Source organism: Setaria italica, chromosome I (genome assembly GCF_000263155.2).
Source record: "Setaria italica strain Yugu1 chromosome I, Setaria_italica_v2.0, whole genome shotgun sequence".
NCBI lineage: Eukaryota > Viridiplantae > Streptophyta > Magnoliopsida > Poales > Poaceae > Setaria > Setaria italica.
Window position 1 is genome coordinate 34,291,932 of NC_028450.1, and position 25,822 is coordinate 34,317,753.

At 45.6% G+C, this 25,822-nt stretch overlaps 2 protein-coding genes across 3 annotated transcripts; one reads left to right on the forward strand and one right to left on the reverse strand.

Annotated features, from left to right (window-relative positions):
• Positions 1-935: 935 nt before the first annotated feature.
• Positions 936-5,792, forward strand: LOC101783813 (ORM1-like protein 3). The gene is made up of 3 exons (XM_004953369.2): positions 936-1,447; positions 2,455-2,603; positions 5,349-5,792. Exons 1-3 carry the CDS (start codon positions 1,262-1,264, stop codon positions 5,485-5,487), a joined length of 474 nt encoding a protein of 157 aa, XP_004953426.1. The 5' UTR covers positions 936-1,261; the 3' UTR covers positions 5,488-5,792.
• A 5,334-nt stretch (positions 5,793-11,126) lies between these two features.
• On the reverse strand, positions 11,127-14,239 carry LOC101784223 (dof zinc finger protein 2). Of its 2 annotated transcripts, none has more exons than XM_004953370.4 (2): positions 13,641-14,239; positions 11,127-12,736 (listed from the first exon to the last, which is right to left on the reverse strand). In XM_004953370.4, the coding sequence occupies exons 1-2, from the start codon at positions 13,662-13,664 to the stop codon at positions 11,642-11,644; spliced, it is 1,119 nt and encodes a 372-aa protein (XP_004953427.1). In that variant the 5' UTR covers positions 13,665-14,239; the 3' UTR covers positions 11,127-11,641. The 2 variants fall into 2 exon arrangements, with proteins under 2 accessions (XP_004953427.1, XP_022683328.1); XM_022827593.1 differs by lacking the exon at positions 13,641-14,239 and adding an exon at positions 13,047-13,448.
• Between the last annotated feature and the right edge of the window lie 11,583 nt (positions 14,240-25,822).

Here is a 25,822-nt window from a genome sequence, read left to right on the forward strand (position 1 = left end):
AAGCTCATAAATGCATCGGATCGTTCAGATGCAAGGATGTATTCTAATTGTAAAAAGCATTTCCCCCTTAAATTACTATACCGAGCATATCAACGCATTATTTGGTGCAAATTTGCATGTTGAACGCTTGGATCTGCAGCATAAGGCCTGTATTTTACAAGTTTATTCACAACAATTCGCATCGTGAGATGTGAATAGGAGCTGACTCCCGACTTCTCTGAAGCGATCCAGATGGCCGAAATAAGGAGAAGGTGGAATCAAAACAAAAGAATCACCCGCAAACAGTCGCATTTCCGGAAAATGCCTCCAAGCACGTCCGTCCATCTCCAATTCTCCATATTTGCCTGAATCCTGATGGCAGTCAGAGTTCGAGAACAGGTCCAGAGATTGACCCAGACTAGTCCCCAGAGTCCCACCGTTGTGGAACGCAGCAGATTTCACTCCCGCTGGCCCTTCTTGACTGAATCAACGACCTGTGGCTGACAACTTTGGCTGGCAGAAGAACAATGAGCGGGGAGCAGCCTCGAATTCTAAACACGATTCGAGGACTGGGCGCTGGTGCTCTCCTGGCCGGTTGAGTCAAACGGATGAAGAAAACGATCTGCTTGCCCAAGTGCTCGTCGCACTGTACCACGCTCAATCGCTCATTAACCGAGCCATCTTTGAGACGGCAATGGCCGGCACGGCTACGGCCCGCGGCAGACCTCTCGCCGGCGGCGGCCCCCTCCGTGCGCCGTTGAACAAAGTTCACACCACCACCGCCGACCGGCGGCTCGGCCGGCAACAAGACGTAGCACAAGTACAGTGCACGGCCAGCCAGCGCGAATCCTATCGAAAATGGGCCGAAACTTGAGGCCGGCCCACGAGAGCCCAAAACCCCTCTCCTCCCTCCATCTTTGACCGGGTCCCCGCTGGCGACGTTCGTCTTCCTTCCCCCAGTTCCATCCCATGCGCCCGCTCCTCCTCCATCTCACCCGTCCCTCTCACCGCCTCGTTAATTTTTCGCCCCCATCTTTGAACCCCGCGGCGGCCTCCATCTCCATCCCTCCCTCTCCTCGTCCCCCTCCGATCCCGCGCCTATAAATCCCGCCACCGCGGCCGCAGCCGCCGCAGCGGACCGCCAAGCACGCTCCCACACAGCTCGCTGCTGCTCCCCCCTTCCTGCCGTTCTCCCCGTCGGCCCGGGCGGAAGGGGTTCTCGCGAGGCGAGCGACCGGGCAGGCAGGCCGGCGGCTGGGGATTGCTCGGGAGCACCCCCGCGATGGCGAAGCTGTACGTGCAGACGTTCCCGCCCGCGGATCTGAACAAGAACACCGAGTGGTTCATGTACCCGGGCGTCTGGACGACCTACATCCTCATCCTCTTCTTCTCCTGGCTCCTCGTCCTCTCCGTCTTCGGCTGCACCCCCGGCACGGCCTGGACCGTCGTCAACCTCTTCCACTTCGCGGTAACCGCCCCTTCCAATCCCTTCCTTAGCCTCCAGCCTCGTATGTGCGTGCGGGGTCCCCGTTTGCTGCTGAAATCGTGACGGCGTGGTGGCTTTGTGGATCTGAACTCCTCCAGAGGCTGTGACGAATGCCTCGGTCGGCCCAGCTGTGGTTTTCACGGAGGGCGTTAATACGGCCGTCCTGTGTAGCTGATGCTCGTACGGTGTTTGCTCACGTATGCCGCGCTGAGCTCGTTTCGTGGTCCCTAGATTGCCCAATGGATAGATGAGGACATCCAAACATACAGGAGTGTAGTTTGGGTTCATCCACCTGGCAGAACTCGGTTGGAGGTTGTGTGTGTATAGGTGAATATTGGTATACCTCTGTTGTTACAGTTAGGCTTGGCTGGTAGCTAGTGTGAATTCATGGTGCTTCAGCAAACAAAATTAGTTGGTTCTGTTCGAAGCAGTGAGCATATAGTCAAGAGCACAAACAAAGATCCATGTTGCCATCAATTGTGCGAATGACATTGGTGACTTTCCACACCTGCTCTTGGTAAATATCTGATTCAAATTGGTAGTGTTGTACCATTGGGAAGGGAGGTTTGTAATTCAAAATGATCGAATATGCCAAATTAACATAAATACCCAGACTGATGACACTGCTACTTGTTCTTTTATTTTCACATGTAATCCTGTTTCTTTAGGAACGTTGTTATACACAGTACTGTGAAATCCCACATTCAATATGTTGTTGCCTCAGATTATTAATGTTCTCATATAAAGACAATCCAGATAACATTGCAATGGAATCTCTACTTTTTTAGCGTACTGGTGTTTTAAATGTTTCATGCCTTCTTTCAAATCAAGAGCAATACAACATGTACACATTAGGTGCTCTTTATTAGTGGATACATGGTACAGTTTCTTGAAGTTTCATAAACTGTCTCTTAAACATTTCTCTATGTGACTCCCTCCAAATAACTCTATGCATCGGGAATGTTTTTCTATTGAATCCTATTTTTCAGATCACATACCATTTTTTCCATTGGAAGAAAGGAACACCTTTTGCTGATGACCAGGGAATGTACAATGCATTGACTTGGTGGGAACAAATGGACAATGGCAAGCAGCTTACTCGTAACAGGAAGTTCCTCATTGTCGTTCCTGTAGTCCTGTGAGTACTGACGGTTATATGCCTGTTATATTTCTGTGTTCCATTGAATTTTCATTCCTTTTGGCTAAGTTTAGGAGAAATGCTATGTGATCCATACACTCAAAATGTTTCCTTGACCCAGATCACAATGTCGCTATAGATATTTGAAAGTTGAAACTGCTACATCCTGAATTCTATAGAATATGATTATCTTTCAATAATACTAAATGACAAGTATAATTCCTTTCAAATGCATTAGGTAATGCATAGGTGTTCTATTTTTTGTTATAATTTGCACTCATTCTGTGTTTTCATATTGAATTGTTTGTACACCTCTCTGATGTAGATGTAGTTCTTGTGATGGTTGACTTAATAGGAATATTCCATAATCCTCCATAGCATCTTGATCTAAGGCAATTGTATTATAATGCCAAATAAGTATACTCCATAAGTGCACTACATGTTCTTAAAAAATGGTTCTGCAGCTGCTGCAATTATATGCCGTTTCTCAATCCATTCCACAATTATTCGATTGCTAAAATTTTCCATGGAAACTGTAATCTGTATGAACCTAGACCTGTCAATGATATCTTGTATTTCCTAAATTCAAATTGAGGCCATTTTTTTGTGAAATCTCACTGTTTGCTACCATAGTAGCCTATTACTAATATTATAATATCATGGAAAGTGTAATCTGCATGACCCCAGATCTGTCGATAATATCTTATATTCAGAAATGCAATCCAGACTACTCATCAACTGCTGTTTGAGGTTTATCGTGTGGTCCATAACTTCTAGCCATGCTTTGTACAAATCATTAATCTTTTCTATGTGTAATCTCTAGTGACATTAATGTGCCACTTCTTAGTTTGGTATATAGTCATATGCATATCATCATCTCTTTATTAAAGAAATATGCTACTCAGAGACACTTTATGTAGGGTGCTGTGAGCTGTAACCCTTATAGTTGAATGTGTTGCCATCACTGTAAAACCAAAACAAGGCAGCCACTCACATAGTAGTTACCATACGGCCTAGCTGACTGGTAATATGGAACTGGGATGCCATCTGTTCATGTAGGTACCCTGCAAGACATGTTTTAAGAACCATCCCTTAGATACAGATCATGGAAAAAAAAATCACTGATTGTAAAGTGTGACCTGTTTACACATGCAACTATTATCATGGTTCTCAAGGAATGAAATGAAAACTTCACTGCCAATTTAATCCTCTTTGATGATCTTGTCTGAGAAAAATAGGGATAACTTTGCCCTTCGGAGATTAAAACATTCTTACTATAGCTTTCTGGCATAGAGTCAGGACAATTCCTGTGGCAATATTGAGCTTGCCTTTTTATGCTTGGTACTCCCTCAGTTCCAAATAAAAAGTCGTTTTGCCTTTTCTTAGATACATAGTAGCGTATATCTAGGTGCATAGCAAAAGCTATGTACCTAGAAAAGCCAAAACGGCTTATAATTTGGGATGGATGGAGTAGCTGATTACTATGACTTTAGCAGTGATATGATTCTGTTATAACGGGTTATCAGTTTATCACATAAGAGACTTTGTGCATGTCCCTTTAATGATCTCAGTTGTTCAATATGAGTACCTGGTTTACGCTTGCACGACGTGGAAGGCTGGAGTAGCATTATCTTTTTCTCACTGAAGAGAATTATGATTTCCACACCCATTTGATGACACTATTTTACCTAGGAATATTGCTCTACTTGCTACTAAGAGTAAAATGACCATCTTAAATGAATTAAATGATAATATGATAGTTTAAGAAATCGTCATTTTGTGCAGCAGCCACACTTTCTGTTGAAAGCCTAGTTGGCAATTTTGTATTGTCCTAAATTTGGTTCTCCATACCCACACTTGGAAGCACTGGAGAAATTAAATTTGGTCCTTCAACTTTGTGGTGATCTCTTTCTGAGTTATCCCTTTCAACTTCAGGAAAGTTGCCTTTTCCTTCTAATAATGGTTCTAAAGTAGGCTATGTAATTGTCTTATGTCATTCTACCTGCCTTTAAGACCGTTTTAACTTCTAGAAGGGCCCGCCAGTACTCTGGACATAAAGCACGAACATATCTTTCTATCACTGTCAAGAAAGGAACAAACTGCACTAAGAAAAACAGCTTTGTGTGTAGCATTAACATAAAGCTATAGTTGGTTGTGTCTTGGAATAAACATCATGATCAATGGAATTGCTTGGGAGATAAACCTTGAATGTTGCCTTATAGGTGGCGGGGCACCTTTTTCTACTTGTAGCGTTAGTCATTCGAATCTGTCTGCGATAATGTGTACAATTCAATGCTTTACCTACAGTTGCATAGTATAATGATAATGGTGTTCAGGATAGTGCAATGCTGCAATAGTTTTGACAGATATTTGTCACCTTGTACACATTAACATCATTGACTGCTCAATAATTTTGAGTGTGTTATAAACTGTAGAGCTGTAGAGCAATTAATATAGACTGATCTTTCATGTGACTTCTGGGTTCTCCTGTTGTTAATCTTTTCAGCACATGGTGAGCATGCATGCTAGACTGTAGTTAACCCTAAAGAATAAACATTACAGATTGTTTTTCATGCCTGATTCATTACTACTCTTGTGCTAATTGCGAATGAGAAATATAATGCAAAATCGCACCATTTTTGTTCATGATGCGCACTGGCCACAGTGATACTTTCAGCTAGGTGCTTCTTCTTACCTAAAATTGTTACTAACTGCAGCTTGTTTTCTCCCACATTTCCTTGACAGGTATTTGATAGCTTTGCACACCACGGACTACCAACAACCTATGCTCTTCCTCAATACCCTTGCGGTTAGCGTGCTTGTGGTCGCCAAACTACCGAATATGCACAAGGTCCGGATTTTCGGAATAAATGCTGAGAACTAAGCAGCGGCATCCTTCAGCCGACATCTACCTATATGCTTTTCCAGAGTGGTCTGTATGTTCCCCTTCTAGTGCTTAGTTGGGCTCATGGGAGTACCAGTGAGTAGTGTTTAAAAGTTGTTAACAGATGGGCCGTGGTCGTTGTATAGAGAAATGCTCAGAGGCTGGAAATGTCGCTGCTGTACATCTGCTGTGTGCACGGATTCTGTAGACTCTTAATGTTGCTATATGCTTCGTTGCAAGCATCTGTCAGTTGCCACATGTACAGTATCATTCTTGCAGAGCAATACTTTTCTCAGCTACCATAATTCCAAGATAGCAATACAGTGGTGGCCGTGTCTATGGATGGGTGATGATGGATAGAGGGGCAAAATTATTACAAACAGTTTTGCACAGGCAAAGAGGTCTATGTGCAAACAGTTTTGGAGGTCCGTTTTTCGGTGGGAAAACTTTGTGCGTGCCTGACATTGGCACGAACGAATCAGACGAATCATGGCCCGAATCGTGTGTCGCGTGGCTCCACTCTGAATTGTTGGTGGAACAACCCTCTGGGCTGGTTGGTATGTCAAAAGGTTGGGTACTCCGAGTGCAGGAAAGGAAGGGTGCTGAACTGCTGGTAGCAAGCAACTCAAACGCCGGCTATATGCCGGACGAAGGTTCACAGTAAAACTCCTGGGATAGGGTAAGCTTACCAAATTACCGGTACGGCCAGTCTACCAGCAAGTCTAGCAGTCATCAGAAGGCAGCTTCCTTCCAGATGAAGTCAGGCAGGGTGACGCGCGCCACGCGGCAACAGTGACATCCACTGCCCAGCATCCACAAGTCGCAAGCAGACGCAGCGCAGACACCTGCAGCAGGTGGTGGTCCGTGGCCGTCCCCTGATTTGGACTCCTGTTTCGGCGGCCTCAGCCAGAGACGGCCTCCACCATTGTTGTTGCTACTTGCTACAATGCTACAGCTAACGGCCGGGTCACTCTTCCCGACGGACAGGAAATCCCATCCCATGGTCAGTTCATGCACTTGTTTGCTAGCACAACCCGTGCGCAACTGCACATACGCGTTAGGTGGTGACTCAAATAGTACACCACGGCATGGCTCGCGTGCTACACAACGCCGGCGAGCCCAGCCGGCACAGGTAGATACGAGAGTACGAGACAGGTTCGCTGAATCGCTGTCGTCTTCGGAGTCATCAGAGCCCGGGCGGCTGCTGGCTCACGCCTTCTCAGCGGGGCACTAGCAAAATTTGTTCGTTTTCGCTTCGTCGATCGACTCGATCGGCCATGACGCTGCCGGCCGGCCGACCGATGTGAATGGAACGGCTTTTCCGCTGCCGGCCGGGGTCCGCCGGGATCGCGGTGTCCGCGCGAGTGCGCGCGCTGACGACGGTGAAAGCGGTTGCCACCGCCCGCGATTCCCTGCGCCCCCGGCAGACACGCGTTTTCACCGAGGCGGGGAAAAACTTGGCGTTGGCGCGGCCTTTTTCCCCTGCCACAGTGCGTGGCAATGGCATGCTTCCCTTCCCCTCCCCGTCTTTATTCAGCTGCCGGGTATACAGTGCGCGCATGAAACATGTTTCTTTCTGGCGAGGCATGCGCTCCAGTGTCTTGGCTGTTTCTTCCTCTCTTGTTTTTTCTTCCTTGTGAAGGGCGACAGCGAACTACACTACACACTGACACAGGAGAAATGCAACATCGTTTACAGTATGGACTGGAGCGGTGAAGCATCTATTCATTCGAGACTCCTGCTGCTTCGTACTACTAGAAAGAAAAAATAAAACTATTGTTCAGAAAGAAATTAGGCCTGGTTTGGTTCCATTTTGCTTATTTTTAAGCAAGTGTCACATCAATGTTTAGATACTAATTAGGGAGTATTAAACGTAGACTATTTACAAAACCGATTACATAAGTGGAGGCTAAACGGCGAGACGAATCTATTAAGCCTAATTAGTCCATGATTTGACACAGTGTTGTTACATCACTCATTATCGATTTTTGGATTAATCAGGCGTTTTAGATTGGTTTTGGCGTTTTGCTTCCACTTATGTAATGGATTTTGTAAACAGTCTACATTTAATACCCCTAATTAGTGTCTAAACATTGATGTGATACTTGCTTAAAAATAAGCAAACGGAACCAAACGCCCCCTTAGCTAGTGGATCTTCCTTCCAGCATGCACGAACGTACGTACTCCTGCGCAGCGAGTAATGGCGTTCAGATGCACACTGGCTGCTGCTGACTCCCCCGAGGTTCCATGATTGTGCTCTGTTCCAGCCATTGTTGCCACGAAGGAGAACATGTTTATAAATGGACAGCAGTCGCATGCACCGGGTACATGCACGCACGCCGGCCCTTCCTGACAGGAACTACATTTCCCGCGCACTCCGGCCTTCCCCTTGTGTGTACACTGCCGTTTTTATGCTTGCAAGGGAAGCGTTCTGCACGTCTCCAAGTTAGATCCTGTCTCTGCCACCATTCGTACCTCGTTTTCCTAGTTTTTTTTTTATTGAGCTGAGGAGAGGATTTTTAAGGTCTGGTTTGATTCCTCTGACTATTTTTAGCACCCGTCACATCGAATGTTTAGATACTAATTAGAAGTATTAAATGTAGACTGTTTACAAAATCCATTACATAAGTGGAGGCTAAACGGCGAGACGAATCTATTAAGCCTAATTAGTCCATGATTTGATAATGTGTTGCTACAGTAAACATTTGCTAATGATGGATTAATTAGGCTTAATAGATTCATCTCGCCATTTATCCTCCACTTATGTAATGGGTTTTGTAAGTAGTCTACGTTTAATACTCCTAATTAATATCTAAACATTCGATGTGACACGTGCTAAAAATAAGCAAAGGAAACCAAACACTCCCTTAATCTAATTCCTTACCTAATAATACTAGTACCTTGTTGATTTGAGCATTCAGACTGACACATATTGAGTAAGGCACTTTGCATCATTCCTATATAGTAAATCTTGGTCAAGGAGAAATTTTTTTGAAAGGCTGGTCAAGGAGAAATAACATTGCACGTTGTAAGCAAAAGACGGGTCGAGTGATACTCTATTTGTCAATTGGCCCACCCACCCTATATGTAAGGCATAGCTGTGTAGTACTCGATGTTCCTTTTAAGGTTATTGTTCTTCTTTTGAATTTATTTTTATCACAGCCATGCCTTACATATGGTCGAATACATGATATAAAAAATTTACCTATGTTCCTTTTAAGGTTATTGTTCTTCTTTTTAATTTATTTTTATCAAAGTGGCCAAGAATCCCCAACCAACATTTCCCAACAGAAAAAGGCCAGTCACTTGAAAAATAACTATCAAGAATGGGCTCATTAGGCTAAGGAAAGCTTTGGCTATTTGAGAAATTGCCAAAAAAAACTCTGGCCAGTCACAATCAAATATTTAACAAAACCATTGGCCATTCACAATGCAAACAAAAAACACACACTATGGAAATCATTGAATTTCTGTAGTGAATGTAAATGGTTATATACGAAAATGCAAGATGAAATAGCAGTATTGATAAAATTTTCTTTTGACCATACATAGAGAATAAAAAATAAAAATCTAAATAAAATATAACAAGGATAAACTATAACAGAACACGTTTCGTTTAGACTCAACATGGACTTTTTCTGTGTCAAACTCCTGCCACTTAGTGATATGAGGGATGCACCTCAGCAGCTGATTGTTGGAATGCAGAATATATATGTGCTTGTAAAATTGTACTTATATAGATGTATTCTCCATGAAAAATCAGAGTAAAAATATTCATTTATCAAAATAATGAAATATCATATTTCAGTTTATGTAAAAATAGTGTACCTTGCCTATGATATTTACAGATACCTCATTCGTTCTCTCCTAATTTATTTTCCTCACTTCATTATCCAAGAGAACGTTCAAAATATAAGACCAGTCATTCTCCTTTATATTTAAATTTTATACCGTGTTCATTGTTATGCCATTCAAAATGTTCCTTTATATATATTTTTCTCAAAAATCAGGTAAATAAACTTATGTAATGTATAATAATTACTGACCTAAATAGTGTAGATAAATTCACTAATTATAAGATCTCAACTTAGTTTAACTCAGGGAACTATGATTAACAAAACAAGAGGATATGGGTCAGTGCCTCAGTGACCTACTACGGGGTGTTTGGATCCTTGGCTAAAGTTTAGCCCGGGTCACATCGGATGTTTGGATGCTAATTAGGAGTACTAAATATAAGTTAATGAAAAAAATAATTGCATAAATGAGGACTAATTCACAAGATGAATCTATTAGACTAATTAATCCATGATTAGCACATATTTACTGTAGCATCACATGTGCTAAATCATGGACTAATTAGGCTTAATGGATTCATCTCGCAAATTAGTCCTCATTTATACAATTATTTTTATTATTAACCTATATTTAGTATTCCTAATTAGCATCCAAATATCCGATGTGACCCGAGCATGGAGCACCTCCTACGACTGTAGGGCATGGTTGCACACTTGCGCTGCACACACACCCAAATTTAGCATACCTTATCCTCCTCCACGACCAGTTTCTATCAGCACATTCATATTGCATTGGGTAGTTTATTTATTGTAGGGTGACCAAATGCCAACAATGGTGGAGTTGTACTCGTCAGGACCTCATCCCTAGGAGAATGTTTTGGTGGACCCACACGATTAAGAAGGGCTGCGGTGCAGTGTTGCTATAGGGCCCTGGCCATCCACTGAAGAAGACACACGCACAGGCCAGGCCAGAGCATGTACATGGAAATGGTAAAGTGGGTGAAAGAATAATTTGATGGCAACTTTCTGGTGTGGGCAGTTGAAGAACTTTGCAAGTGAATGCATGCCCAACTCGCTGCAAATAATTAAAAAAACAATAGTGCAATGCTCATCTCCTATACACTTGACATGAGATGTCAGGAGAGGGCAAGGAGCATAATGGTGATGAGGAGGGGGCACCCTTTTGGATTAGAAAATAATATGGGTTATAGTACAAATGGCCTGCACGAGCACCTCGCATATGGCCTAACATATGATAACAGTACCATGTGGAGAGACAGGAGGTGCAAAAGCATGGTGTTTGCCATACATACATATTCCTTTCGCCGGCCCTTTCTCCACGACGGCCCTCTCTTCCTCCTCCTGGTAGTGCTTTTCATGGCTGGAAGATTCTTGGTTTCGTGATGATGGCGAGATATGACATCTCAGAGCTACCCTGCTAGCAAGAACAAGAAAAGAGCTAGCACGGATGGCAATGGAGATAGATCTAGAGAGAGAGAGAGAGATGACAGGTATCAATAAAAATAAAATAAAATGTTGCACGAAGAATAACAGCACACATACTCCTTGTATAGAAGATTAAAAAAAATACATGGCTCGTACAAGCTAAGGACGCATAAGGGCTGAATGAACACGATACAAATGAGCCAACCATAAAATGTGACTGTTACAGGGGTACCCTCAGTATAGATCAGCACAGCCGCATTGTATGCTCCCTCACATGATCTACTGATCTAGAACTCTGACACTATACCAAACCAATTAACCAACTGTAGCACAATATATATGATCACTGATGCATTATGCATGTTCCCTTCAGGCAGAAGGAAAACAAAAATCGCAGGAAGAAGAAAGAGTTTTAACCAATATAATCGATCAGGAATGATACATACACGACTAATCAACTTGCGTGTTATCAAGATTTAAAAAGCACAGTACCACGCACGCAAACCTTCGTGATCCGTACGGTGTGCTTTTAACTTAGAACACTGTAAAAAAAAGCTGCTCAATTAATACATATTCTACAGGCACAACATTGTCACATGATTAACAGCTTTCTCCAATGGATTACACGATCAGAAATGGTAGATCGATTTGGCGAAGAGAAGCTGTAAATCACCGGTTCACCACCCTTAATAATCTGTATATCCTGCTGTGTTAGCCCCCAAGTCGATCGCCACACACATGAACAACACCAAGAACCGAGAAAAAAAAATAGAAACCAAACAACCAGAGAGATCAAACGCCATATGTGAACACTAATAATCACCTCCACCTCTTATTAACTCCGATCCTTGTCTCTATCCCTATCTTCACATGCTGACAACGGCGCGTGCATGCGCCATGCATGGCGCGCCGCCTTACCAAGGGCCGCCGCCGCCATTGCTGCTGCCGTTCCCGATGATGCTATTGCTCCAGAATCCTGGGGTCTCGTGGCCGCCGGTGGTGACGCCGCTGGCCCCGCTGCCGTCGCCTGCTTGATCTTTGCTGTGCTCGTACTGATCGGCTCCATTGTTGTTTGCGCCCCCAGCTGCGCTCACCGCCGGCTTCAGGTCCTCGAAAGGGAAGAGCAACCTGCCGGCCGCGCTCTCCTGCACTCCTAGCCCGGCGCTGTAACCCCCAGCGCCGCCAACGCCGCCCGTGCCGTGCGTGTCCAGCGAGAACCCAAGCACGCTCTGGGAGTGCGGCGGCGGGGGCATGCGGAAGTCGCCGAGAGCGAATCCCGCGGCCGCGTACTCGGCCGGCATCCCTAGCTGAACATGCTGCAGCGGCACGTAGCAGCCGGTGCTCCTCAGCAGCTCCATCGCCGAGAGCGCGCCTACACCCCTGCCGGCGGCGCCGTTTCCCGCCATGGTCGCCCCGGGGTTGCACACGCTGCTGCTCTCCAGGCTCGGGAACGCCGAGAACTCCGGCGGGTGCAGGCCGCGGCCGTTGTGGTGCGGGAACGCCAGGTTGAGGTCGTGAGCGCCCTCGTGCATCAGCTTGGGGTGTTTGGCTGCGAGCCCCACGGGGATCGTGCCGGACACCGCCGCGGAGGTGGAGGCGGCGGCTGTGGCCGCGGACGACACGGCCGAGGACGAGCGCTTGTTCTTCCTGGAGCCGCCGCCCACGGGGACGTTGCGGAGCGAGCCGCCCTCGGTCCAGTAGCGGCGGCACGTCTTGCAGAAGTAGCGCGGCTGCTGCAGGCTGTAGTTGTTGTAGTAGCAGAACTTGGTATTGGTGGAGTTGCACCGCGGGCAGTTGAGCGCCTTCTCCTTCTGCGGCCGCGCCCGCCGCTCCGTGCCGGCGCCAGCCCCCGCGGCCGCGGGCGCTGGCGCGGCTGCTGCCGGAGCGCCAGGAGCCCTCTGGGCGGCTGGTGCCGCTGAGGGAGCAGCCGGCGGGGGATTCGGGTTCTGGTTAGGATTTGTGTTTCCAGCCATGAGCATCTCCTCCATGGGCTTCCCTAGCCCTAGCCCCTGGTGATGGACACATATTGCTCATCATTAGATGTTACTAATACAAGCTTGTAAGCTTGAACAATGTTAATAATGAGGTAACCAAGAACTACTCCTATGAAGCAAGAACATGTAGTATAGGAGAATGAAGAGATAGCATATAGAAGGGGGTATATGAGTTGAGGTCTGAGGATCCTTATGGTACAGTGCAACAAAGAACCAAGCAAATGGATACAAAGTGAGATTAAAGAGAAGGGGAAAAAGGCAAACAAAAGGTAAAAAAAAGCAAGGAAAAGATGAGAGAGAAGCACAGCACAGCACAAAACTCAACTTTGTTTGTGCTCTTGTAGGGTTGCGTTTGTGGCGTAGCACTGCTACTTACTCCATCACCCAAGACATGGCTGCTCTTTTGATGCAAGGCGTTGGAAGAGAGAGAGAGAGAGAGAGTAAAGCTATATGAGAAAAGAGGGATAAAAAGGATGAGAGCTTGGAAAGGGGGATAAGATGGAAAGAAAGGAGGAACAAAGAAAAGAAAGGCGGTGCGTGTGCTCCTTTCAAGGATTAAAAGGGGAGACAAGGGAGAATTAAAGGCCCCAAGGCCCTCAACTCGAAGCCAATGGAGAGGAGACGGCACGCCCACAGAGAGGAGATGACGATACACGCATAGATCTACACAAAGAATAAAAGGTTCGCCATGGCGGTATCCAAGAACAACAAAGCCTGCCGGCGAGATGGATCATTATTCCTTTATACGAAAGGAGAGCTCCGTGACCAAGGCAGGCCAAAGCAAGAGGAAGAACCGACCAAGAACAAGACACGCCAAGATCCATCCCGGCAGGTGAGAGATCTCGTACGCATGACCCCCGACGCAACTCGCGGCTAGCTATCGCCGATTCGATCGAGATGTTTGTTCGGATTAGCTTACCTGGTGCCACTGCGCCGCATCCATGCATGCAAGGATCCCAATTGCGCTCCTCGCCAGCGATTCTTCCGCGTGAACAAGGGCCGAGGGAGGAGGAAGATGAGGAGGAGCCTACTGGATGGGACGGGCGAGGGAGGAGGAATGCCCTGTGGATGGCCGAGTGGAATTGCTCCCCCCTTCTCTAGTCTCCTCCTTCATATGTCATGAGATAGTGGGATTCTTTTTCGCAATATTTTTATGCCTCTAGCGAAGGGAGGAGGAAGAGCAAGGGAAATTGGTGCCCTGGCAGTTCTGGAAATGTGTCAAAATTCTTTCCTGTAGGCCTTGGAGTGTGTTTTGTACGTGTAGCGAGTTTTGGGCAGGTCCGGAGAGGAAGGGGGGAAAAAACAGTCGGTGACAGCAGTTTTTTTTTCCCCCGAAATACTGGTGACAGCAGTCAACACAGAGAGGGGCAGCCGCGCAGCCCTGAAGATGATGGTCCGTGGGGCCATGCACGTGCGTAGGACACCGTGCCACGTGCCGGCAACTAACCGAGGTGTTTTTAGTGCCTAACACATTCTGAACTCGAGAACCCTGGGTCGATGATCAACGCTGTAGTAATTTGTTTGTTGAAATAAAACGCAACTTGGTAATTCTTATCACAATCATAATCTTTTTGTTAGTATATCTGATTTACTTCATCACGCGAACATTTACAAATTTTCAGTTGCTTCTATGTGCCCGTCCCAAAAGAGTACTAACCAATATGTATTGTGCATTTTATCTTCTAGTCTCACCAGAGAATGAAGGTGCATCGATAAATCCTGAATCTAAGGGTCTTGGCAGAGCTTCTAGGCTTATTTCAAGAGCAGCTCTACCAAACAGTATTCACGTATAAATGGTTTTAGGTTAAAATGATTTTTTAAAAATACACTCTAAGAGCTGAAAAGACTAGCTTCTTCCGAACCACTTCATACATAGAATCGCCTCATCCTTAATTTACCCTCAAGAATCACATTCAGACAAAAAATTAGTTCTCTCAGAAAATCACTGCTCATAGTGAATCAGAAGTAATTCTCATAGTGAATCAGAAGTAAGAAGAGGCTCCACCAGAGACTTTAAGCGTGGTCAATAGTATCACAGGGCAGCCGAGAAGGAGGAAGAAATTAGATTTTGGTAATGCAATGTCTGGTGAATCCATGTATATTGTTTTTAAGCTGAACAAGCTTAATGTTTGGAACTTGTCATAATGTCAAAATTCAAACTGCGAATATCGATTGGTAGGACGTAGGAGCCTCGATGCTAACTTGAGAAATAGGGTGAAGTTTGATTGGTCCACCATGCAAAAGATTAAGCACACACCTAGCCACGGAGCACTCAATTCTGCCTCATTTAATTTCGGCGCCAGCAGCTTCTACGAATAAGATCAATCCACTATTGTCGGTCAACTTCAAAATTTTGCTCTAACACGAAGGCCGTGTTTAGTTTGGCGAATTTGGGGGTGCTAAATTACTGTTACAGCACTGTAGCACACTGTAGCGTTTCGTTTGTATTTGTGAATTATTGTCCAAATATTGACTAATTAGGCTCAAAAGATTCGTCTCGCAAAGTACAACAAAACTGTGCAATTAGTTTTTAATTTCATCTACATTTAGTACTCCATGCATGTACCGCAAGTTTGATGTGATGGGGAATCTTCTTTTTGCATAGTGTCAAAGTTGGGAGTTGGGAGTAACTAAACATGGCCGAAGTCATTTCTCTTTGCGTCCGGCTATCCGAGCGACACAATAGGGGGCTATGGTGGCTCGCATTGCATGTTACAGCAGAGACGCCACGTACGATGCCTAGCTACCATCAAATTCGGATTAGTTGCGGGAGGTGTATCCGTCTAGCAGCCCTATGCCCCTATCTAGGGTGCGGCTCAGTGGCTGGGTGGGGCTTGACAGCAGTGGAAAACCGGAGGACATGTCAGACGAGAGTGTTGTATGGCGCCAGTGGCACAGCAGAGCAGATGGAGCATGTGTGAACGAGGTGGAAGAGTGCAACAGAAGCTAGAGTGAGGGGCTTAGAGTGTTGTGGAGGTCAACATTGCCAGATTTTTTCTTCATCCAAGGGTTTCTTCAAATTTAAGACACTGGTAGTACAAGTTACTAGTGAACTACGGCGAGGTACGATACGGAGTACGGATATGTACACACGCCTTTACCTGCACGCGCTAGTCGTCTTCACGCACCACCCCCGGTCCAAGCATCAGCACCTGGTCCGTTTCCCCGGTTTCTGCTCTACGCGCTGACCCCCGCGATTATAAGCGTCAAAAAGGCCTCGCGAGAACCCGCGGCTACAGCAGGTGCAGCGGCGCGGGTGCCGGATGGTGGTGGTGGTGTGTGTGGAACGCGCGAGCGAATGAGCGTTGGTCAGGGGAAGGCTCGGCTCGGCTCGGCTCGTAGTGGAGCGGAGGGCCCGCGGCGGCAACTTCCCGACCCCTACCATCGGCGGGCGGGCGGAGAGACTCAACACGCGGTGCGTCGCGGGTGGCCGCGCGCGCGGAGGCGGAGAGAGATCGCACTCACCCTGTCAGCCACCGGGAACCGGGGGAGGGGAGGGCCGGCGGGGCCAACCCCGGGGGCGGGCATGGCATTACCGGATGCCGGATGCCGAATGCCCCGGCGGGCGCGGGTCCCCCCGCCCCGACAGGCGCTAAAGCGACCGCGCACGCCTGCGGGCTGCGTGGCCGCTCACCCCGGCCGCCCGGGCCCCGCCGCCCGCCGCTAGTGCGCGCGCTCGGATGGGGTCGGGTGCGGTGGGACTGCCAGCCGCAGCCGGCTCCTCCTCCTGCTGCACCGCACCGCACCACACCGCGCGCCCCAGGGCAGGCCCTGGCCGCTGCCGCTGCCGCCGAACGAGTGCGGGTGGGGCTCATGATGGCCACGTACCATTATTGTCGGGGTGTGGCGTCGGGGCCGGCTGCCAGCGGCGATCCATCGATGGAAATTCCCTCGCCGTGTCCCCATTCACCTACAACTGCAATCGCTTGCTGCGCGTCGGCTGGAGGGCGCGCGCAACTTTGCAGCGCAGAGCGTCGTCCGTGTTAATCCAATCTAGCTATCTGACCCCCCTTTGCTTCCAAAAGCACGGTCTCCTTGCGTCCTACCCCATCTACTGTGGCTTGCCCTCGGAGACGGGAAAAAAAGGCAGGGTCGTCCGGGGAAAAAGACGATATGACACGAGGAAGCAGAGAAGCAGCTGGGTAAAGACAGGATCGAAAAGAAACCTAGCTAGCTTTGCCATACATTAGATAGTTCGGTTCTCCCTTTTATCCCTCTTTTCGCTGTCTTTTCTGCGCGCGAGCTCGACCGCGGCTCCCCTTTCGGCTGCTCACTCTGTCAGCGGCGCACGTCCCAGAACGCGCCGACCCAGAAGCAAACGCGACGCGAAAGCGGGTAATAATCACCCCGCGCGCTTCCGGACAAGTACGAGGCTGATGGAATTGAGCCGCCTGATTGTTAATAATCCATCATCTAACCCAACCCCTGCTTTTGTCAAAAGCCGCAAGGCGAGAAGAAACCGCTTTTGGATCGCAGGTAGGTTGTTCTCCCTTTGAGTGAGATCGATCGATCGGCCTGCTCAGTGCAGCGTAATGGCAGTAGTATATGCGATGCCCGCGTGATCAGTTTAGTCGCAAAGGCGGTGACTGGTCTGAAGGGAATAAAGCTGCCGGCGATTACGCGGCTGCTTTGGGGACATGACCCGCTCTGCTGAGAGGATAAGCTAGGTTTAAGTTTACCCCCCCGGTCCTTAATGATGACTTGTGCCGTTTAATCTACGGAGGGCGGTTCTCCTTTTGGAGTAGGTTAAGCCTGAGACTACATCTGTTAGGTCGAATGCTTATGTTATTTAACCATTCGCCACCTTTTGCTTCGTTGAAAATTCCTCTTACTACGTGGCCGGAATATCGGCGGTTCCGATCGAAATGCGAATATAACTTTTGCTCGGGTTTGTTTAGCGCAGAAGTCGCACCGCAAAGATTGCACGGCGATCTTGTCACTGCATCAGGCCATCATTGCGTGTGGGGATTAACTGACTGGGTGGTGAAAACGCACCACGTCCACGTTCATACCGTACGTATAAACCTGATGACCCATACTCTGTGGTCTCTGTGGAAAGCAAAAGGGTCAGCAGGGCAGGCGGGCACAGCGTGCTCGCCCCGTTGCGGCAAGGAGCCAGCAGCAACCGACAAGGCCGATGAACTTTCCTGCCCAACCAACACCAATACTACGCGAGAGATGGTAGTATGATCCTGCGGTCCTGCCCTTGGTAGCGACGACGTACTGGCGGACCGGCCGCTGGGCATGCCGCTTAATTTATGACCGCAGGAGGAGGCAGGTGCGCGCGCGCGACACCGCCTGGCAATGGCAAGGCTGCAGCCGCAAAGAAAGACAAGCCATGGCAGGGGAGAAGGGATCATGCATGGCGCATCCGGCCGGCAGGGCACGCACTGACTTCCACCACAATGCCGGGGCAGAGGGGGATGGATCACCGGAGAGCCGGAGGCCGGAGCGGCTGCTTGCTGCCGCCATCCTTTACGAATTGAATGAAGCTCGCTCGCTGTCGCTGCCACGCCGAAAAGCTAGCTTCTCGGGCTCTTTTATTGTGTCTGGTAGTACAAGCAGCAGCCAGCCGTAGGACGGCTTTCTAGGGTCTATAGCGTCGGCATCCGGCTATCATCGCGCCGCGACCGAATGGCCCGGTAGTGGGCTGGTGGTACTGATAGCAGGATAGGAGGAGAGCGCGCGAGCTGCGGCTCTCCGGTCGACTCGATCCTCGTCCACCCACAGCGGCGTGCATGCATGCGTGGTATCGTGCGTTGAGGGGGGTTCAGGCCGCGTGCATGTGATGCACCACGCTGGGGGCACGGGTCCACCAGTGAGCATTAGGGGGTGTTTGGATACGAGATGTTAAACTTTAACAGTGTCACATCGGATGTTCGGATGCTAATTAGGAGAACTAAACATGAGCTAATTATAAAACTAATTGCAGAACCCTGTGCTAATTCGCGAGACGAATCTATTAAGCCTAATTAATCCATCATTAGCAATTGGTTACTGTAGCACCACATTGTCAAATCGTGGACTAATTAGGTTTAATAGATTCGTCTCGTGAATTACACTCCATCTGTGCAATTAGTTTTGTAATTAGCCTATGTTTAATACTCCTAATTAGCATCCAAACATCCGATGTGACAGGTGTTAAACTTTAACACATGGTTGCCAAACAGGCCCTTAGTCTCGGTTACTCGTATCTCTCGAAAAAACCAATTTTTCAATCGGACTAATAATCCAGGAATAAAGATCTCCTTTTTAGTCTCGATTATTACCAACCAGAATTAAAGATTTTTTTCTTTTTACCCTAAATTCTTTCATATTAATGCTAATTGCTTCACACACACATATGTATGTATGTATGTATAAATATACGTATACATCCTTAGCGTACACTGTTTACACGTATACGCTCGTATTGTATGCATGTCGTATATATATTTCATGATAGTATATGCATAATATTAATTATAACTACTATATATATAATTCTCAATATATTATGCACATCAAACTAGTATTTATACAATTACCATATATACAATAATTTGTCCTCTTCATTCTTAGGATCCTCCCGTCGTGGTGTTGCTCAGTTCGACTATTGAATGTCCATCATAATAAAATTCTCCTTTGGAATTTATCACATCGTCTAGCAGAAATCCATGAGAGTTTCTTAGATTGCCAAAAGTCTCTCCTTCACCAAGAGTTCTTCTCTAATCCGCAGCATCTGTAATTTGAAAATATGTGAATGTTACACCAACAATTAAATATAAGGAGCTAGAAAATAATTAATTATTAATAGCTTGGCCTGCCCACTGTAGTATTTGCAAAAGCTTCGCCTGCAGCCTAGTCTGGAATGTTGTTATCATCCTCCTCTTCTTTATCGTCTTTCATTATAAACCCTCTTTCGCCGTGCTTAGTCCAAACTAAATAGTTAGGTATGAAACCGTATCTAAACAAGTGGTTGTGAAGAGTCCCCCAGGAAGAGTAGTTCTTCTTGTTACTGCATTGGAAGCATGGACAATATATGAATCCCTTTTGTGGCTTGTTAGCTTTGGCCAATTCGAGAAAATAATACAAGCCATCAACAAAATCCTTGATCTGTTTGTCCACGTTATACATCCACTGCCGGTCCATCTCCATTGTATTACGTAAAAAATGGACATAATCTTCGTATTAGATAAAGAACTTGATCAATATTGATCATTTACACCAATCAACCTTCATAAAGATAAAAACAATTCACATGAAAATTACACCAATCAACCTTCATATCATTCACTAGGTCAACAAAAAGAAAAGTGCTAGAATTCTGGAACAAGATAATAAAGATATATATACACTAAAAGATTACAGACGCTCTATAGTGGACTTTACATAGTCAATAATCCTAAAATAATGGTACAACATAACAGAATTGCACATGACTCAATCTTCTCCGAAGTCTATGGAGAGTCACCTCCGCTCCTCTAGTACTAGAAACTAATGGTATACTAGAAGATCTTCTAGTCCACATACTCGGGCTGAATATCTTAAAGAATCTTAAAATAATTATTCAAACATCTTTTGGAGCAAGTGCCACATTTTCATAATAGAAGTATGGTGGCACACAATAGCCTGTCCAGGCAAAAAATCTGTTCACTGAGCATGGCCCATTTTGGCAAGCCAAAACCAACAAAAAGCTGACGGGTCAAGGTCGGTGAACAAATCTCTGCTTGAACAGACTATTGGGCCCCCATACTTCTATTATGAGAATGTGGCTCCAAAAGATGTTTGAAAAACTATTTCAAGATTCTTTATGATATTCAGCCCGAGTTTGTGGATTCAAAGTTCTGTTCTTCTGTTCTACCATTATTTTTGAATTCTTGACATCGTGAAGTCCAATATGGAGCGTCTGTAGTCTTTAGTGTATCTTTGTTATCCTATTCCATAATTCTAACATTAAGTTGACTGGTGTAATTTTCATGTCACTCTAATTTAACATGCAAACTATCCAAAAAATTATAGCAATGACCAAATTCTATTTTTTACACCTACAATTTATTTACCTCAATTTTATTGCAATGACTAAATATTAAAAACATATTTACTCTATTTTTTTCCCATACCTAATATCGATCAAGATATATATCTGTTGACGCCAGATTTTGACACATGTAAAATCGGCGTTAGGAGAAGAAAAGATCGGAAGATGCGGCGAGATACAAGGGCGACGATTGGGAATCGGCCGATTGCTGCTACAGTCAAGGATCGGCCATTTGATGCTTCAGTCGAGGATCGGCCGATTGATCCTTGGAGTTCCGCCTCGCCCAACCCCTAAGGCTTGGGATCGGACGCGCCCGACCCTCCAAGGGAGGATCTCCGCCTCGCCCGACCCCTGAGGCTTGGGGTCGGACGCGCCCGACCCTCCAAGGGAGGATCTCCGCCTCGCCCGACCCCTGAGGCTTGGGGTCGGACGCGCCCGACCCCTCCAAGGGAGGATCTCCGCCTCGCCCGACCCCTGAGGCTTGGGGTCGGATGCGCCCGACCCCTCCAAAGGAGGATCTCCGCCTCGTCCGACCCTAGTGCCCAGGGTCGGGATGGGTTTGAGCCCTTGACGTGTGGGTCCTGATCGGTTACCTCCTTGCTAAAAAGGTGATTGGGCCGATGTGGGCTTAAAAAGGATTATGAAGATGAAAGAGGAGGTCAGCCCATGAAGCGCGTAAAGATAGTACGAATCGTACTTGTAAATATTCGTTTTCTGTTTAGATTTGGGGATAGAGTTCTAGTCGGATAAGGAGTTTTTCTGTTTAAAGTTAGAGATAGAGTTCTAGTTGGATTAGAAGTCGTTTGTACTGGGCTATAAATAGCCACCCTTATGGATCTGTAAAACAACAATCAACTCAATACAACAAACTACTTTTTCCTCGTACTTACTTTCAAGCAGGCGACTTCGCCAATACTTTTCTTCTTTTCACGAGTTCGTACGGGTTGGCGGGGCTGCATCAACTTGACCTCCGGCTGATCTTGTAAGTTCCGTTTATCGAGTAATTTCTAAGCTTTAACTTCGGGCGCATCACTGTTGTTTCATTTAGATTTATTCACTAGTTATCGATATTCACTAGAATTCTAGGTTTTACCTGTTGTTCTAGCATTATCACCAGTTATCCAGCTTGGAATTAGAACCTTCGGCTTTATTATATCTTGTTATTTGATTTATTACTTTCTACATAGCCGATCGGATCTGTTCCTAGTGTTGCTACCGTAGCGTTTGTTTAGATTGCTCTAGTAGTTTTCTCTACAAACGTCACCTGGTAATCGGTTGCCTCATAGCCGATTTCCTTCATTACCGTAAATCGGCCGATTCGCTGATAAGCTCTCCTGAGATCGGAACTCTAGCCGATCGCAACCCCTAGGAACTGATACGTTTATTTCCTTGCCAATCAACAGGTCAGATTGGCTGGCACGCCGCCCGAACCGCACCAGGGCGATTCACCCGAACAGGAGCGAAGCAGATTCTCCCGGGTCGTGTGTCCGACGCTGGGAATTCGATCAGTGATTTCTAGCGCCAACAATATCTAATAAGAATCACATATAACAAGCAAGCTATCCATCAAATTCTAGCTCAAAAATATGTATAAATAAAAAATCCTCTCCGTTCTCCCTCATTCTAAAAAAACTCATTTTTCTCTATCTCTAAAGCATAAAACAAAGCATAATAACAATAAATGAAGGGAGGATGAAGTAGTTAACCTTTACAACACTTTGGATGAGTGAAATTCCCATAAAAATAAGGAAAAAAAATGAGGCAGCACCTCCCTAAGCTTGCTTGCTTGCTTGCCATGGAGAAGGAGCCCGAAGCTCTCGGTCTGAGTGGCTCGGGTTTGGGGAGGAAGAAGTTGACTTTTATAGGCGAGGTGTTTAGTTCCGGTTGGTAACATCAACTGGAACTAAAGGCCATCCATTTAGTCCCGGTTGGAATTACCAACCGGAACTAAATGGATGGCCTTTAGTCCCGGTTAGTGTTTTCAACCGGGACTAAATGCCCCACTAGATTCCCTAGTCCCCACTAACCATTACAACCAGGATTAAAGGGGGCTCTTTAGCCCCGGTTGATATTACCAATCGGGACTAAAGCTCCCGTTGTCGATGGCCGTCCGTGGTGATCGTTTGACCTGGGACTAAAGCTCTTTTAGTTCCGGATCCAAAAACGAACAAGACATATTACGCTGGATGGAAGGTCTATTTTCTACTAGTGGTCGCATGGTTTTGTGGTGACACGGGCTACACAACAGTACGTGCAGCCACTTTGGCCTGCTAGGTTGGGGCTACTGTAGTCACTAGATGGTTTTAGGGAAGTTAGTCCATCACATGTTCTCATCCTATCTTGATGTATTGATATAGGTCCGTTTATTAGACCTCCCGCTCCTGTAAAAATGGCTTCGGCTCCGATTCCTCTGGTGGAGTGACTTTTCTAGTGGAGTTGAAGCCGTTTTGGAAAAATATTTAGTAAAACAACTTCTCAATAGCAATAATTCTTGGAGAGGGTGGAGAAGACGGTGAAGTCACTTTTTTTTTCTCCTTCTCTTTAATGTAAGTCATTTTGTGACTTCTCCCTGACTTCGATGGTGGAGCTGTTTTGAAGTTGTCTCTTTGGTAGGGCTTCACCAAAAGCCAGTGGAGAAGCCCTACCAATTTTATTTTTATAGCGACTGATACTAGTTTTTCCCCCTAAATTTTCATATATAACAAAGATTCTTTTAGCTAATTAAGATATTTTTCAATAGTTATTTGCTTAGTGGCTGATGGTCTTTTGGTTGAAAAATATGGTTTGGGGATTCTTAATTGCTAATTCATTTTCCATCTTATGGACTGTCAAGTAATTTAGACTAAAAAAATGTTAAATATATGCTGTTTTGTTGTACTATGTGCTCACATTGTGCATCAAATTGATATTTTCTTAACAATAGTTTCACAAATCATTAAATACAATGTGTTGTCTATAAGAAGAGGAACAAGTAGGAAATGCATCTTCATATTATATCCTACAAATAATGGAATAAAAATCTCATGGTATGTTGCTGTAACTTTAATTCCCTCAAAAAACCTATATTGTGATGTTGATACATTTTTCCAGGGATGACCTAGAACATAGCCGATCTATAAGAATCTAGGCAGCCTTTTCAAACCAAGAGAAATATACACCTAGGTCAAGTTGAAAGGAAAATGCACCCTGTTACTCCCACCAACTATAAGTGTTCTTGCTCGACTCGTTCTTATCCCCTACTATAGTGCTCAGAGGAGAAAAGGGCGACCTCGAGGCGGAAGTGTTTCCGGCGGCAATTCCGCCAGCCCCTTTCCTCTCTGACGGCCAGTCTGGCGTCGGAGAGGGAGGTGGGCTGCGGAATCGGCATGCCAATGTATATAGGTTAGATTGGACTTTGTCTAGGCCAAGGTCTTGATCGTCTTCGGAGTTCGACAATGGAGCTAGGGTTTGTCGAGGGTGCGACGCCTTCATTTTCAATCACTTCTGGGTGGAAAAAAAATGTGTTTCCTCCACTACGGCTGTTGTTTCTCTCATCGGTGGTCAGGGACGGTGACATGGTGAGGTGGATTTTGCTCCTCTAGGATGAATTGGGTAAGGCTTCTTTCTCGATTTGTCTAGTGAGGTTGTTTTGGGTCCATCCGGTTGCCTGCAGATGGGACTCTGTTTCTAGGTTTCCCTCTTCGATGGAGGTGCTGGTGCTTGTTCTGGGGAAGCTTGTGCCGCGCGCTGGTTCTTCTAGGTTTGGATGGGTCACATCCATGGAGGATGAAGGCGGTGATGGGGCCAAATCGAAGTGATCAACAGCTGATGCTCTTTCATTGAGAATCTCTTGCAGTTTGCTAATGTTTGGAGTCCACCCTTTGATTTGGACAAGTGAGTTTGGTGGCTTGAAGATCTCATGTGCAGTCTCACGATCTTGGATCTGGTGTTGGCGCTCAGCCTTGAGCAGGAAGATAAACAGTAGGGTTCTTCCTGTAATTTCTGATTTTTCTAGGGATTTTACTGTAAAATTAAGATGTATTGTGCTACCTCTATTTTAAAGCAAGTTGCATCTCTCTCTGAGAAAAAACTATAAGTGTTCTTGTGCGCACTTTTAATCAGACAACGAAACCGTAGTTACTCACAATTTTTCCTTCTACTAATTATCATCAATGATAACAACTTGAGAACAAAAAACGCACCAATGGCCATTGTTGAGAGTTGAAAGAGAGACTGAAAGAATGAATATGAGGATTCTCTCCATTGATTGAATGAATGGTCCGATTACATATTTATACAAGTACATATTAATATAAGGGGAAGGATATGTCCGAAGGGCATCATGTCACTTGGGAGTTGGTCCTTCATAAAAAGTCCACACTCTTTCATGAAAGGTCCTTTAATTATCTCTAATACTAATTGATCACTAATTAAAATATTTCACGACACTTCCCCTTGATCAATTAGCTCCTTGTAAGCTTCATGTAATCCTTATTCAATCATCTTTGATTATCATATGGGAAAAACTCCAAAAATCCTATAGGAAAAATATTGAGAAGAAACCAACATGTATGTTCATATGCCATTAAAACTCCTTTACAACCCTGGGGAAAAATATAAGGAAAAAATTATATAGCATATTTAGATTATTGTCTCATTTCAAACTCATATGAGAAAAACCTTGAAAAGGAAAACTCATAAGTAAGTTTGGAGATCAATAATATTATGATCTGAGGATCATATTCGAATAACCTTCCCCAAAACCCAATAGGAAAATATGAGAAGGAATTTTACATCTTTTATACCTCCTTAAAAACTCTTTTATAGAAAACAGATGATATGACATATAATATGTCTTGAATACTGCCTTTAAAAATCTCGGTGAGGAAAATAGGTGATATGGTATATATTCTTATATTGATATTGCCTCATTAAAACCTTCTATGAGAAACCTTCATAAGGAAAACTCATATAGGGAAAAGAGTAAAATATGATGTTAGGTTAGGGAGTCTCCCCTTGAGCCTTGCAAAATTTAAGTTGTCACTCGCCACTTACCATAAACACCATTCTACGATGTAGTGATGGATAAGTACATTAGTGAG